This window comes from Macaca mulatta, chromosome 4, assembly GCF_049350105.2.
Source record: "Macaca mulatta isolate MMU2019108-1 chromosome 4, T2T-MMU8v2.0, whole genome shotgun sequence".
NCBI lineage: Eukaryota > Metazoa > Chordata > Mammalia > Primates > Cercopithecidae > Macaca > Macaca mulatta.
In genome coordinates this window covers 120,641,199-120,654,383 of record NC_133409.1, presented here as the reverse complement: position 1 = coordinate 120,654,383, position 13,185 = coordinate 120,641,199, and the positions used below count along the sequence as shown (strand labels likewise).

The following is a 13,185-nucleotide window of genomic DNA, read 5'->3' as shown; positions in this document are numbered from 1 at the left end:
AGCTGCACCTAATTCATAGCTTGATAAAAGAGTATTGTTTCTAGAGTGTGATTTTAAAAATAATAAATTTCTATAATGCTTAATTTTAAAGGCCAGTGGAAATAAAATGTTAAGTGATAATTACAGGACTTTCTATATTGTGCGTTTTGATTAAAAAACACAATTCTTAGTTGCTAATTTGATTTATGCATAAACCAACCTCTTAAGTTGATGTTAACCACAGGAAATAGATAAGACAAACTGATGGTTGTACTACTGAAAGACAGTCCAATATCAAATAATAGTGAAAATAAGTTTTGAAGTAACATCTTCTGATTTAAAATGAGTGGCCCAATGTGTGTTATGCAGAGGTCAAATAAGTTTAAAGATGTAAAGTTATAGTTTCGTACTAGTAAATGTTTAACTGGCTCCTGGAAGAAAAAAAATCAGGAAGCAAGTGCCTATTTATAACATAGTTTAATTCCCTGATGCAGTACTCCCACCTTTTTTTATTTCAATGTCCCGAAATTACGTCTACAAACTCACAAAGTTTATAAAAAATTAATATTCAGCTCTCATGAGCACTATTAGCTTTCTCCATCACACCACTGGATAGGTACTTTCCTAAGTATTAATTTGTGGTTGAGCAGAGTATTAGAGAACTAGAAACATGTGCATAATAAGGATTGGGAAAGGCAATAGAGGCTGTTGTTGAGGGAGCTGTTGAAATTATAGGAGAAAGTATGTGGTGTATGTCTGCATATGTGTGTGTAGCAGACAATTCCTCACAATGTTAACAGAATAATACAGTCACTAATTAGCATAATGTGGCTGAGAAAAAAAAAAACTTGGGGCAAGATTTTAATTACAAGATGACAATAAGATTATTTTATTATCAACACTCACTGAATCTTATGTACTAGATAAGCACTGGTGGTAAAAGCATGGCACCAGACTTAGATACCAGTTGTGTCCTTATTTTACATAACAAAGATAGCCACAGGATAATATACAACCTCTTGAAGATCAAGCTATTGTTAACTGGGTTAATAGATCTGAGTTTCAACACAGAGAGTCAATTATGAGAATATTCACTGCTAAACATTTGAATCAATTGTGTATATATTATAACAAATTTAAATTTTATTCTATACAAATAGAATGAAACAACATTGAAAACTACGTGCCAAGGCTAGAGACAATGAGTGAAGTAATGTGGAAGTATTATCAGTTCAGCTGTGAATCGGTAAGGCCTAAATTAGAATGATGATGGTAGCAATAAAAATAAGTGACGTATAAAAAGACATCTCTACTTCTTTTGGGCTAATGGTCAAATGCCTCCACTTCCTCCATTTTTATTGTAAAAACATATTAAAATGTTTTCAGTTGAGTAAATAAAAGCAAACAAAAATAACCTCTCAAATCTCATAATCGTAATATTTTATGTTTTAATTTTTTCCATATGCCTCCATACATACATACATTGGCACTTTCTCAATGTAAAAAATAATTACTTAAACAATTATAACATGTCATTTTTTTTTTTCATTTGGCGAAATGGTCTTCAGTCATACCATTTCAATTACTGCAAAATATATACATTCTTCTATGAGGAATATGTGTCATAACTGTTATGATTTATTTTATATATATACACACACTATAAATATATGGCAATGTATTCTTCCATGAAGAATATATACAATAATCTAACTATTATCAAAATAATGGTCATTTGTTTCAACATTTCACCAATATAAATAACTAATGAAGATCTTTATACATACACATATATATAGTTTTGGGGGTAATCTCTATAGACAATTTATGCAGGGAAATATTTCTTCCATGCAAAATTTTCATGTCAAATGAGTATTTTAGCTCACTAGTGTTTACCTCACTAGCAGACAGTAACATGCATATTAAAACAGTGAAGCATAATTTTTTGCAATTTTTTTTAATGAAAGCTCTCAAATAAGCGATTTTATTCCTCTCCATGATTGCAGACATTTACAAAACCATAACATCTGAGTTCACCTTAAAAAATAACTTATATAAAGCAGTGATATACACAGCACAAAATAGTTCAGGGAGGGGGCAGGAGCAACTTGTAATAATTAAAATGTAAACGTGAAAAAAAGGATGGAATAAAAGTCCCTACTTGTTTCTACTTAAGATGTCATGTGATAATATTTTACAATGTCCTGTGGGTCAGTGTATGTATGTGTACATGTCTGTATAACATACACATATACAGTACATTCTCTTTCCCACACATATACATACACACATAATTATTTGCAGTTCAGTTTAGGGCAATTCTAATATGCCACTCCATACAGTTGTTTGAATCACGTTTGGACCCGCTTTCTTCACAAAAGAGGGGAGAGAGCAGGAAATAAAAAGGTTGGTTTGGTGTGACTGAGATTGCTTTGTTTAACCGTACACTGTGATGAATAATTTTCTTCCGTAGTAGTTCTGTGAAGGGCTGACTCACTGTGGTTTTCATGAGGAGACTTGGTAATGGATCACACGCTCATTGTCATGCTAGGGGAGTAACTCTCACTCTGAAAAGGATTTAAGAAATTTCCCCCCATTTCGCCATCATCCCTTGGAGTGCCCGGTTGATTACTCAGGCTCATATTATTGGGAGAATTCTTGGAAATACTGTCCATATCTCCTGAGCCTAAAGAGCCATTCATGTGATGTGACTCCATTCCTCCTAATCCACCCATGGGACCATCTGACTGGGTTGACAGGTGCGTGACAGTGGGAGCTGCTCTTGGCACAAGCATGTACGGCAAAGGTAAGAGTAACAGCAGCGCCGTCCCATCCGACAGCCAGGCCCGGGAGAAGTTAGCACTCTATGTATATGAATATCTGCTCCATGTAGGAGCTCAGAAATCAGCTCAAACATTTTTATCAGAGATAAGATGGGAAAAAAACATCACATTGGGGGAACCACCAGGATTCTTACATTCTTGGTGGTGTGTATTTTGGGATCTCTACTGTGCAGCTCCAGAGAGACGTGAAACATGTGAACACTCAAGTGAAGCAAAAGCCTTCCATGATTATAGTGCTGCAGCAGCTCCCAGTCCAGTGCTAGGAAACATTCCCCCAGGAGATGGCATGCCAGTAGGTCCTGTACCACCAGGGTTCTTTCAGCCTTTTATGCCACCTCGGTACCCTGGAGGTCCAAGGCCCCCATTGAGGATACCTAATCAGGCGCTTGGAGGTGTCCCAGGAAGTCAGCCATTACTCCCCAGTGGAATGGATCCAACTCAACAACAAGGACATCCAAATATGGGTGGGCCAATGCAGAGAATGACTCCTCCAAGAGGAATGGTGCCCTTAGGACCACAGAACTATAGAGGTGCAATGAGACCCCCACTGAATGCTTTAGGTGGCCCTGGAATTCCTGGAATGAACATGGGTCCAGGTGGTGGTAGACCTTGGCCAAACCCAACAAATGCCAATTCAATACCATACTCCTCAGCATCTCCTGGGAATTATGTAGGTCCTCCAGGAGGTGGAGGGCAACCAGGAACACCCATCATGCCTAGTCCAGCAGATTCAACCAACTCTGGCGATAACATGTATACTTTAATGAATGCAGTACCTCCTGGACCTAACAGACCTAATTTTGACAATATTTTAATATAAAATCATAAAAATTTTCTATTAAAAATAGCAATATCCAGTAGTGATGACCATGCAGTCAAATGAGCACATGCTTACAATCTTGATTAGTCTACAATTTGTAAAAACTTGTCAAAATGTAGAAAATGTCATAATTTAGAGAGAAATTTAGGGAAATGCTGTAAATAATCTCTTTAAATATGATAAAAGACAAATATAACAAAAATTTCATAGATTTCTTTGAAATTTCACTTTAGAAATGTGCTTAGAAAGATGATTATTTCAGTGGTTTGAAAAAAAGTGAGAAATTGGAAAATATATAAATGTATAAACTAGAGACTCATTAATTATAGTATATCCTCATGATGAAAAGTTTGACCATTAATATAAAACTGCTGTGGAAATTTAATGAATGGCATGGGGGATTTCCAGAATACACTGTTACTAAATAAGAATTCATGCAATCAAATCCTATGAACTGCATAAAACTAATAATAAATCCATCTTTAACATGTTACAGCACTATACAATTGTTATTGTTCACTTTTTGTGGTAGGTATTTTGTAATCGTTACTTTTTATGTTTTTCTGCAATTTCCATTTTTCTATCTTGCACATGTATTGTTTTTAATGAGAAAATTATATTTTAATGTGTTAGACTCTAGATGCTTAAAAAGCACTTAATGATATTTGACATCTCTTCATAATAAAAATCTTCAATAAGCTAGGCATAGAAGAAACTAACTTCAGCAAAATAAAGGCCATATATGACAAAGCCATAATTAACAACATATGAAAGGGGGGAAAATTGAAATCCTTTCCCCTAAGAACTGAAACAAGATGACGATGTCCACTTTCACCACTCCTATTCAAAATAGTACTGACAGTTCTAGTCAGAGCAATTTGATAAGAGAAAGAAATTAAAAGTATCAAAATGAAAAAAGAGTAAATCAAATTGTCATATATATATATATACAGACATTGAAGGAGGAGAGTGAGGGATAAGAAATTATGCAATGAGAACAATATACACTATTCAAATGATGACTACACTAAAAGTAAGACTTCACCACTATGCAATATACGCAATAATAGAACTGCACTTATATCCCCTAAATTTATATGAACTTTTTAAAAAGAAAAAAACAATGAATATTTTTGTGTCCTTTATATATAACCAATTTCTTTTAAAAGAATCACACTGATTCTTACAGTAATGTTACTATTTCTGCTTCTTTTGTTCAAATATATTAATGTATTATTGCTTAGTCTTTTATTTTTAGTGTTCCTGTGCCATTTAGTTTTATATGTGTTTCATAAATATAGCATAGTTTGGGATTTGGCTCTTAATCTGTTCCAATAGACTTTGACTTTTAGAGAGCAATTTAAAGACATTTATGCATGTTTGGGATTTATTATGTCTGGCCCTGCATCTGACAGAATTTCTTTAATTTTTTAAAACAATTTATCTCTTTCACTCCCCTCTCCTCCACATTCTTTCTCTTTCTCCCTTTTGCTCTCTCATTTTTATTTTTTCTGTTCAATTCTTTCACTAATGTGGGCACTCCTTGAAGGCAAGGACTTTATTTTTGTGCCAAACACATGTACAAAACACTGTAATTTCTGAATGAATAAATAATTCTATAGCTTAAAATTCAAATAGCTAATTGTCAATTCTGTCACACAGAATTATCTTATACTTTACTTAAATTCACAAGAAATGACTGAATATTGATATAATTTAAATTATATTTTTAGAAACATAAAAATCAAATACAGAACTTTATATGAAGCACTGTTGTTTCATTTTATCCATCCATATATCACTTAAATTTTTGTCTGCAACTCATGTCATTTTCCAAAAATATTACTTTACTTTGTACTATTTCAGAAATATGGAAATAATTAAATTTTCACCCATAATACTAGTGATCTTTTTTATTTAGTAATCTATTTACTTGTATCAATAACTGCACTAAGACTTACCCTAGCAGGGTTTTTTTTTTTACTATAACATTCAAACTGAAGTATTCCGTTTCTTGTTTAGGCTGGTAGTGTTTTTAACATATTTCATGGGTTTTATTTTGCAGGAAAGAAAGCCTCTGAGCTAATGTGTCCTCTGAGACCATAAATCTGAGAATACCTTTTTGTGGCTTTCTCAGAATATGACAGTTTGGATCCTGTCTTTTTGACACCGTGAGTTAAGTGATTCCCACATCACTGTTAAATCAATTGTTGAAAAAGAGGAGAAAACATAAAGACATGGTGTTTTTAACTCTTCTGAAATGGTTCCAGTCAAAAGAAATTCTGAGTAAGCTGAAGCTGATGATATAATAGGTTCCCCTATCTTATCCGATTTCTTATTGAAATAAAATTAAATTGATGAGCCCAAAGATTGAGAACTGACTTATCAGATCAAGAAAATAAGATATAGTTTGCCAAACTTAATGCTGATGTGCAATGCTTTTTACATTAATTCCTAGTGTCTGAAGACCCAGGGCCAGAAGTTTATAAGGCTAGCATTTCAAGTGGTATCTGGTTCTCTATATATTATTTTGCCTAAGGATGCTGGTTAAATGAGAGTAAAACAGTATACACAGCATTTGCAGGCTTGCCGATCTGATTGAAATTTCTGTCATTAAATATTTTCATTTGGAAATTAAATGTTTTGTTAGACTAAATTATATGTAACAATATGGCTATAATATAGTGAGTCTTCCTCTCTTTCTGTTTCTCTACACACACACACACACACACACACACACACAGAGCTGTTATTTGATAATGTATATCAAATTACTGCTTATGTGATTTTATTTTATTAAATAAATGCTATCAGAATTGGTAGATGTTATCTTTCCATAATTTTCCTGTGGATTAATTAAAAATAAACTTCCTGGGGATTTGTAGAACTGAAATTCATTCACTTTGTTTCCTTATGCTCCACTTACAACATTTTTGTTTAATGCTTGACTTGGTTAGTGTTGACTCAATACCTATGATGCATTTTTTTTGCATTTTAAAATGAACCCTAAGCAACTAGGAGGAGCTGCAGCTCCATGGTAAATTGTAATCTGTACTGAGAGTTCAATATTAAGAAACAGTTTAGAAAAATATGTGACATATAGAATTTAAGGTGCAGGCTTAATTTTACCTACTTCTCAACTCTTACCAATTATATATTCTATTCATAACACAAATTCTGTCATTATTCTTGATGATTAATATCTTGTAATTAAAAACATTTTGCTATACTTTTGAGATCTGCCCTTATTTCTGCTGCATTGATCCAATGCATTCATATTGAATTAATTTTTGCTTGAGCAGTTCACTATAAATACAATGAAAATCCATTACTTCATTTTGAAAAGCTAGATTGGATACATAAATTTCATTAGTCATTAGATAATTATCAATTCCACAGGTAATTTTTATAGATCCAACCAGATACATAATAATTTTTATTAAAAATTTACTATAACAAAAATACCCCAAATTTCATTACATGGTCTTTCAGATTTTGTGTACTGTGACTCTAATACATTTTACTTCTGTATAGCAGTGTTCTTTTACAGTACAAATTTACAGGGAAAATAAACTTATCATTAAAAAGTTGCTGGCAGTAAGACACTGGTTCAAAATAGTTTTTAACATATAGAGTTGTATTTAATATGTTTAAAAGCTTAGACTATGAAGCAAGTTTTCCCTTTTTTTCTCCTAATATATAATGTCTTAGTCTTTTTGTACTTCTATAACGATATACTTAAGCCTAGTTGATTTTTACATAAAGTAAATTTATTTCTCCCAATTCTGGAGGCTATAAAGCCCAAGATCAAGGTGCTGACAGGTTTGGTGCCTGGTAAATGCTGCTCTCTGTTTTCAAGATGATGCCTTGTTGCTGCATCCTAGAGAGGGGAAGAACCCTGTGTTCTCACATAATGGAAGGGATGGAAGGGCAAATAGAAAGGGCCTACCTTCCAGCCCTTTCATAAGGCACTAATTCATTCATGAGGGCAGAGCCCTCATGATTTAATCACTTTCCCCCAAATCACCACAATGGAGATTAAGTTTTAACACATGAATTTTGGGGGACATTCAGACTATAGCATATGCATATGGACATATGTGTACATGGAAGATCATTCTAAGTAGGGCACTTTAATTTTACTCACGTGATGTGTAACGCTATATAGTTGTTATGAGCTCAAATATGGAGTCAAGTAAACCTGATTAAGAACTCGGCTTTTGCTACTTATTAGTTCATGTGACCTTAATTTCGCTACAACAAATCCGTAAAGCAGTCGTAATATCTACTTTACATATTATTGCTATAAGACTAATTGTCATGATGTTTAAAATGGTCACACACTGTTATTATTATCTAGGAATGGGATAAGATAATTGGTGTCCCAACTTGGAACTTGTGCAATAAAATTTACCCATAAAAAGTGAAATAATAAAAATGTAACTTGTGGTCTATGATTTCTGAGTGTTCAGCAATTCTAACAGAGGATTATATGAAAATTAACAATAAAAGATAGGATTTGAGAATTTCTTCTTCTTTACATTTGAATTAATGGGTTGATTCCCAGCTAACAGGCCAAGTGATGGGAGGAGAACATTTTAGATTCCTTCATATCCACGTTTTCAATTTCCAAGGGAAAGATGGCACAGGACTTCCAAACTAATGGATAGCCCTTAAATGTATGATTAGTTTGTTGTGGATAACACAGAACCCTCATTGTTCTTTGAGAATTAAAGGTAAATCCATAGGGTATAGAATCATAAAGCCACTGGTATCAAATATTTTACTATAAGAAAAAAAGAATGTAGATGGTAACAAGTGTTAACTGATTGCTTAAATGATTTGTTTTATAATTGACCTTACCCCATTAAATATGATCTTTATCACTATAATTTAGAACTGTGCTGTCCAATACTACAATTGTTCAGCACACACATACTTAAATTTAATTAAAAGTAAATTGAATTTAAAATTCAGTTATTTAGTCAGACTAACCATTTGAACTGCTCAATAGACAAAGAACTACACAGCACGCAGCAGAATATACCCATCATAACAGAAAGTTGTATTAGACAGCATTGATCAAGACCACTGTTCTTCAACCTTTATTTTTTTCTTATTGCTCCTGTACATAGCCTTTTTAAATATTTTTTTCTAATCACTTCTCATCATCAAATTTTATAGCCAAATATATATATGTTTTATGTACCTGTGTCTAATACATAAAAATAATAAGGTCCAAGAAACTCTTGAGAATGCATGATGTAGACCTATAGAAAGAGAAAAGAATCAGTCCATAGATCAACACCATGAAGGGCAGAACAACATTTAATCATCTGTTAATGTTCAAAACATCTATAAACCACTTATTAAATTTTACCTTCCTAAATATGCAAATAAATGTAATTACAATAAATATGTGGAGGTAAATTTAAAAGAATATTTAACTCTATTACTGTATTACTTTATTAATATGCAAGTGAAATTACCATGAAATATTTTTCATGCCAAATGTAAAATAACAAGATTAGATCTGTGTTATCTTTCTACCATCTTCTTGTGAGTATCTCCGGTACCAGGAAATGTGGTTGATACTGGGAAGGCTAAAGGAAATAGAATAGTTCTTGGCCAACAAAATTTAAAAGACTGGTGTAAAGATAAGGTAAGTATCTAGATTTCCCAATTCCAAATCCAGAACTTTTTCTACTAAATTATATTGTTTTGATACATCAACTGGAAGTGATGTGCTGGGTCCAGTTAACACCAACTCTCAAGGGCCAACTGTAAAATATTAAAAGGTTTTGGGAGACAATTGGTACTATCACATTGGTAGTTTAATATCAGCTATAGTTAAAATATATGCTCCTTGGACGTGAGAAAGAAAACTATGAATCAGGGGTTTTAATTTGCCTTCAATAAATGATTGTTAATCATTTGAGAACACATCACTGTCAAACACCTTTAACAAAAGAACAAGATTAACTTCTCAGACCCAATTATCCTAATTCCACAGCCTTTATTAAAACCCTGGAAATCAAGCAAGTGATGGAAATGTCAATAAGCCCAATTTCTTCATAAATTCCAGGAATAGATGGCTTCATCTATTAGAAAACCTACTGAAAACTCACCTTAAGTGAGATTTTAATGATGTTTGGTACCAAGTATCATCCGTGTTTGCTCTATCTATTACTGTCTATCAGTAAAACTAACATACAGGGCATTAATGCTAACAGTATTGGTTTTACAATTAACACTGAACTAAACTTCATGAAGATAAACAAATTTGTGAGGAGCACATAATTTACATAAAGTCTGGAACAACTTTTCACGGTTTCAGCCAGCAACATGACAGAAAACTAAAAGACATTGATCTGGCATGCCATTATATGTTTTTTTCTGCTAAACCAATTTTCCAATAAGGTTACTGCTGATAATACTGGTTGATATGGTTTGTCTGTGAGTCCCCACCCAAATCTCATCTTGAATTGTACTCCCATTAATTCCCACGTGTTGTGGGAGGTACCAGTAGAGTGGGGCACAGCTGAAAAGATACCCAAAAATGTGGAAGCAACTTTGGAACTGGCTTTCAGGCAGAGGTTGGAACAATTTGGAGAGCTCAGAAGAAGACAGAAAAGTGTGGGAAAGTTTGGAACCTTCTAGAGACTTGCTGATTGGCTTTGACAAAAATGGTGATAGCGATATGAACGTTAAGGTCCAGGCTGAGGTGGTCTCAGATGGAGATGAGGAACTTGTTGGCAACTGGAGCAAAGGTGACTCTTGTTACATTTTAGCAAAGAGACTGGTGGTATTTTGCCCCTGCCCTAGATATTTGTGGAACTTTGAACTTGAGAGAGATGATTAAGGGTATCTGATGGAAGCAATTTCTAAGCAGTGAAACATTCAAGCAGTGACTTGGGTGCTCTTAAAAGCACTCTGTTTTAAAAGGGAAAGAGAGCATAAAAGTTCAGAAAATTTGCAGCGTGCTGATGCAGAGAGAAAACCCCATTTTTTGAGGAGAAATTCAAGCTGGCTGCAAAAAATTTGCATAAGTAACAAGGAGCAGAATGTTAGTTCCCAAGACAATGGAGAAATTATCTCCAGGGCATGTCATAGGTCTCGTGGCCACCCCTCTCATCACAGGCCCGGAATCCTAGAAGGAAAAAATGGTTTCATGGGCTGGGCCCAGGGTCCCCATGCTGTGTGAAACCTAGGGACTTGGTGTCATTTGTTCCATCTGGTCCAGCAGATATATGGAAATGCCTGGATGCCCAGGGAAAAGCTTGTTGCAGTGATGGGGCCCTCATGGAGAACCTCTGCTAAGGTAGTGTAGAAGGGAAATGTGGCGTGGGAGCCCCCACACAGAGTCCCTACAGGGACACCACCTAGTAGAGCTGTCAGAAGAGGGCCACTGTCCTCCAGACCCCAGAATGTTGGATCCACTGACAGCTTGCACAGTGCACCTGGAAAAGCCTCAGACACTCAATGCCAGCCTGTGAAAGCAGCCAGGAGGTGGGCTATACCCTGCAAAGCCACAGGGGCAGAGCTGCCCAAGACAAAGGGAACGTATCTCTTGCATCTGCATGACCTGGATGTGAGACATGGAGTCAAAGGAGATCACTTTGGAATTTTAGAATTTTACTGCCCCATTGGATTTTGGACTTGCATGGACCTTGTAACTCCTTTGTTTTGGTCAATTTATCCCATTTGGAACAGCTGTCTTTACCCAATGCCTGTAACCCCATTGTATCTAGGAAGTAACTAGTTTCCTTTGGATTTTACAGACTCATAGGCAGAAGGGACTTGCCTTGTTTCAGATAGACTTTGGACTATGGACTATGAGTTAATGCTGAAATGAGTTAAGACTTTGGGAGACCGTTGGGAAGGCATGATTGATTTTGAAATGTGAGGACAAGGGCCTGGGGTGGAATGATATGATTTGGCTGTGTGTCCCCACCCAAATATCATCTTGAATTGTATTCCCATAATTCCCATGTGTTGTGGGAGGGACCAGTGGGAGATCATTGGATCATGGGGATGGTTTCTGCCATACTATTCTTGTGGCAGTGAATAAATCTCACAAGATTTGATGGTTTTCTCAGGGGTTTCTGCTTTTGCATCTTTCTCATTTTCTCTTGCTGTTGCCATGTAAGAGGTACCTTTCACCTCCCACAATGATTCTGAGGCCTTCCCAACCATGTGGAACTGTAAGTCCAATTAAACCTCTTTTTCTTCCCAGTCTCTGGTATGTCTTTATCAGCAGCATGAAAACGGACTAATACACTGGTGTTAATTGGTCTCTCCATATTAAGTGAATATTCTAGATTAGTATAAAGTAATTTTGTATATATCATCTTTGTTTCTTAAATTTCTTTTTTCTCTAAATAGCCTTTCTCACCCAGCACTATGATAAATGAGTGAGACTAAAACCATGTAATTTAGAGTTTTATGCTGGTTTTTTTTTTTTTTTTAGTAGAAGCATAGATTCAGTGCTTGATACCCAATAATGAATTATTTCTCAAAATAATTTCCAAATATACCAATCATGAGATATTGCTGCCAGAAACATTTTCCTGGTGATATTATATTTTAAAGATTTTCTGAGCAACTAAATCTGTCTTTTATCCACGGGTAACATCTTTCTTCAATATTTAAATTTTTGTAGACCCTTCTTTCAACTACTGGTTCTAAATGAAGTATAAGGCTTCTTGGTTTTCTCCTGATGATACCAAGCTTTTTGAAACCCTATTCAGGGGAAGCTGATATTTATTTTGTTTGGACAAACTCAAATTAACAGTGGAAATAGATGAGTAGAGTTCCTGTTCTAACTTTGGACTTTTATACTAACGTAATCATTTAACATTATTTTCACTTTGGAAAACAATGCATTCAAATATATTTCCTTCTCCCAACGTTATTTCATGGTAATTTCAAAAACCATTGTTTTGGGGGTGATGTTCAGATCAAAGTTTCAGCCTCTTCCATCTCAATTAATTTTTAGATGACTGATATTATAGCCATCTACTCACTAGTTATTACACACAGACACATACCCTATGCAACTCAGCATTGTAAATTGTTCTTTATAAAACACCTAATCAAATAAATCGATCATCTTACAGAGGCAGTTCCTGTAAATCTACTTCCTTGCACAGTCTTTCAATAGTTCTCTGTTTATCTAAAGTAAAGTAGATTTTAGATGTGTCGTGGCTCACAACTATAATCCCAGCACTTTGCAAGGCAGAGGCTGGAGGATTGCCTGAGCCCATGAGTTGGAGACCAGCCTGGGCAATATAGTAAGACCTGGTCCCTACACAAAAAATTAAAAATTAAATGATTATGGTGGTATGCACTTGTGGTTCCAGCTACTCAGGAAGCTGAGGTGGGAGGATCGTTTGAGCCTGGGAGGCAGAGATTGTAATGAGCCAACATAATACCACTACACTCCTTCCTGAGTGACAGAGAAAGCTCTTATCTCAAAAAAAATTTAAAAAAATTAAAAATTAAAAAAAAATATATAATTAGAATCCATTCTTGGCTTCTCCC

The 13,185-nt window shown here is 34.8% G+C and overlaps 2 protein-coding genes across 3 annotated transcripts in view; one reads left to right on the top strand and one right to left on the bottom strand.

The window, feature by feature from the left end:
• Window positions 1–13,185, bottom strand: part of EYS (EGF-like photoreceptor maintenance factor) — a 1,786,799-nt gene that overhangs the window by 1,117,105 nt on the left and 656,509 nt on the right. The window lies entirely within an intron of this gene.
• On the top strand, window positions 2,724–3,642 carry LOC716490 (single-stranded DNA-binding protein 2). Its single transcript, XM_015136558.3, is given in 3 exon segments — window positions 2,724–3,298; window positions 3,301–3,337; window positions 3,339–3,642. Coding segments are annotated over 3 exon segments (867 nt in total). The 5' UTR covers window positions 2,724–2,772.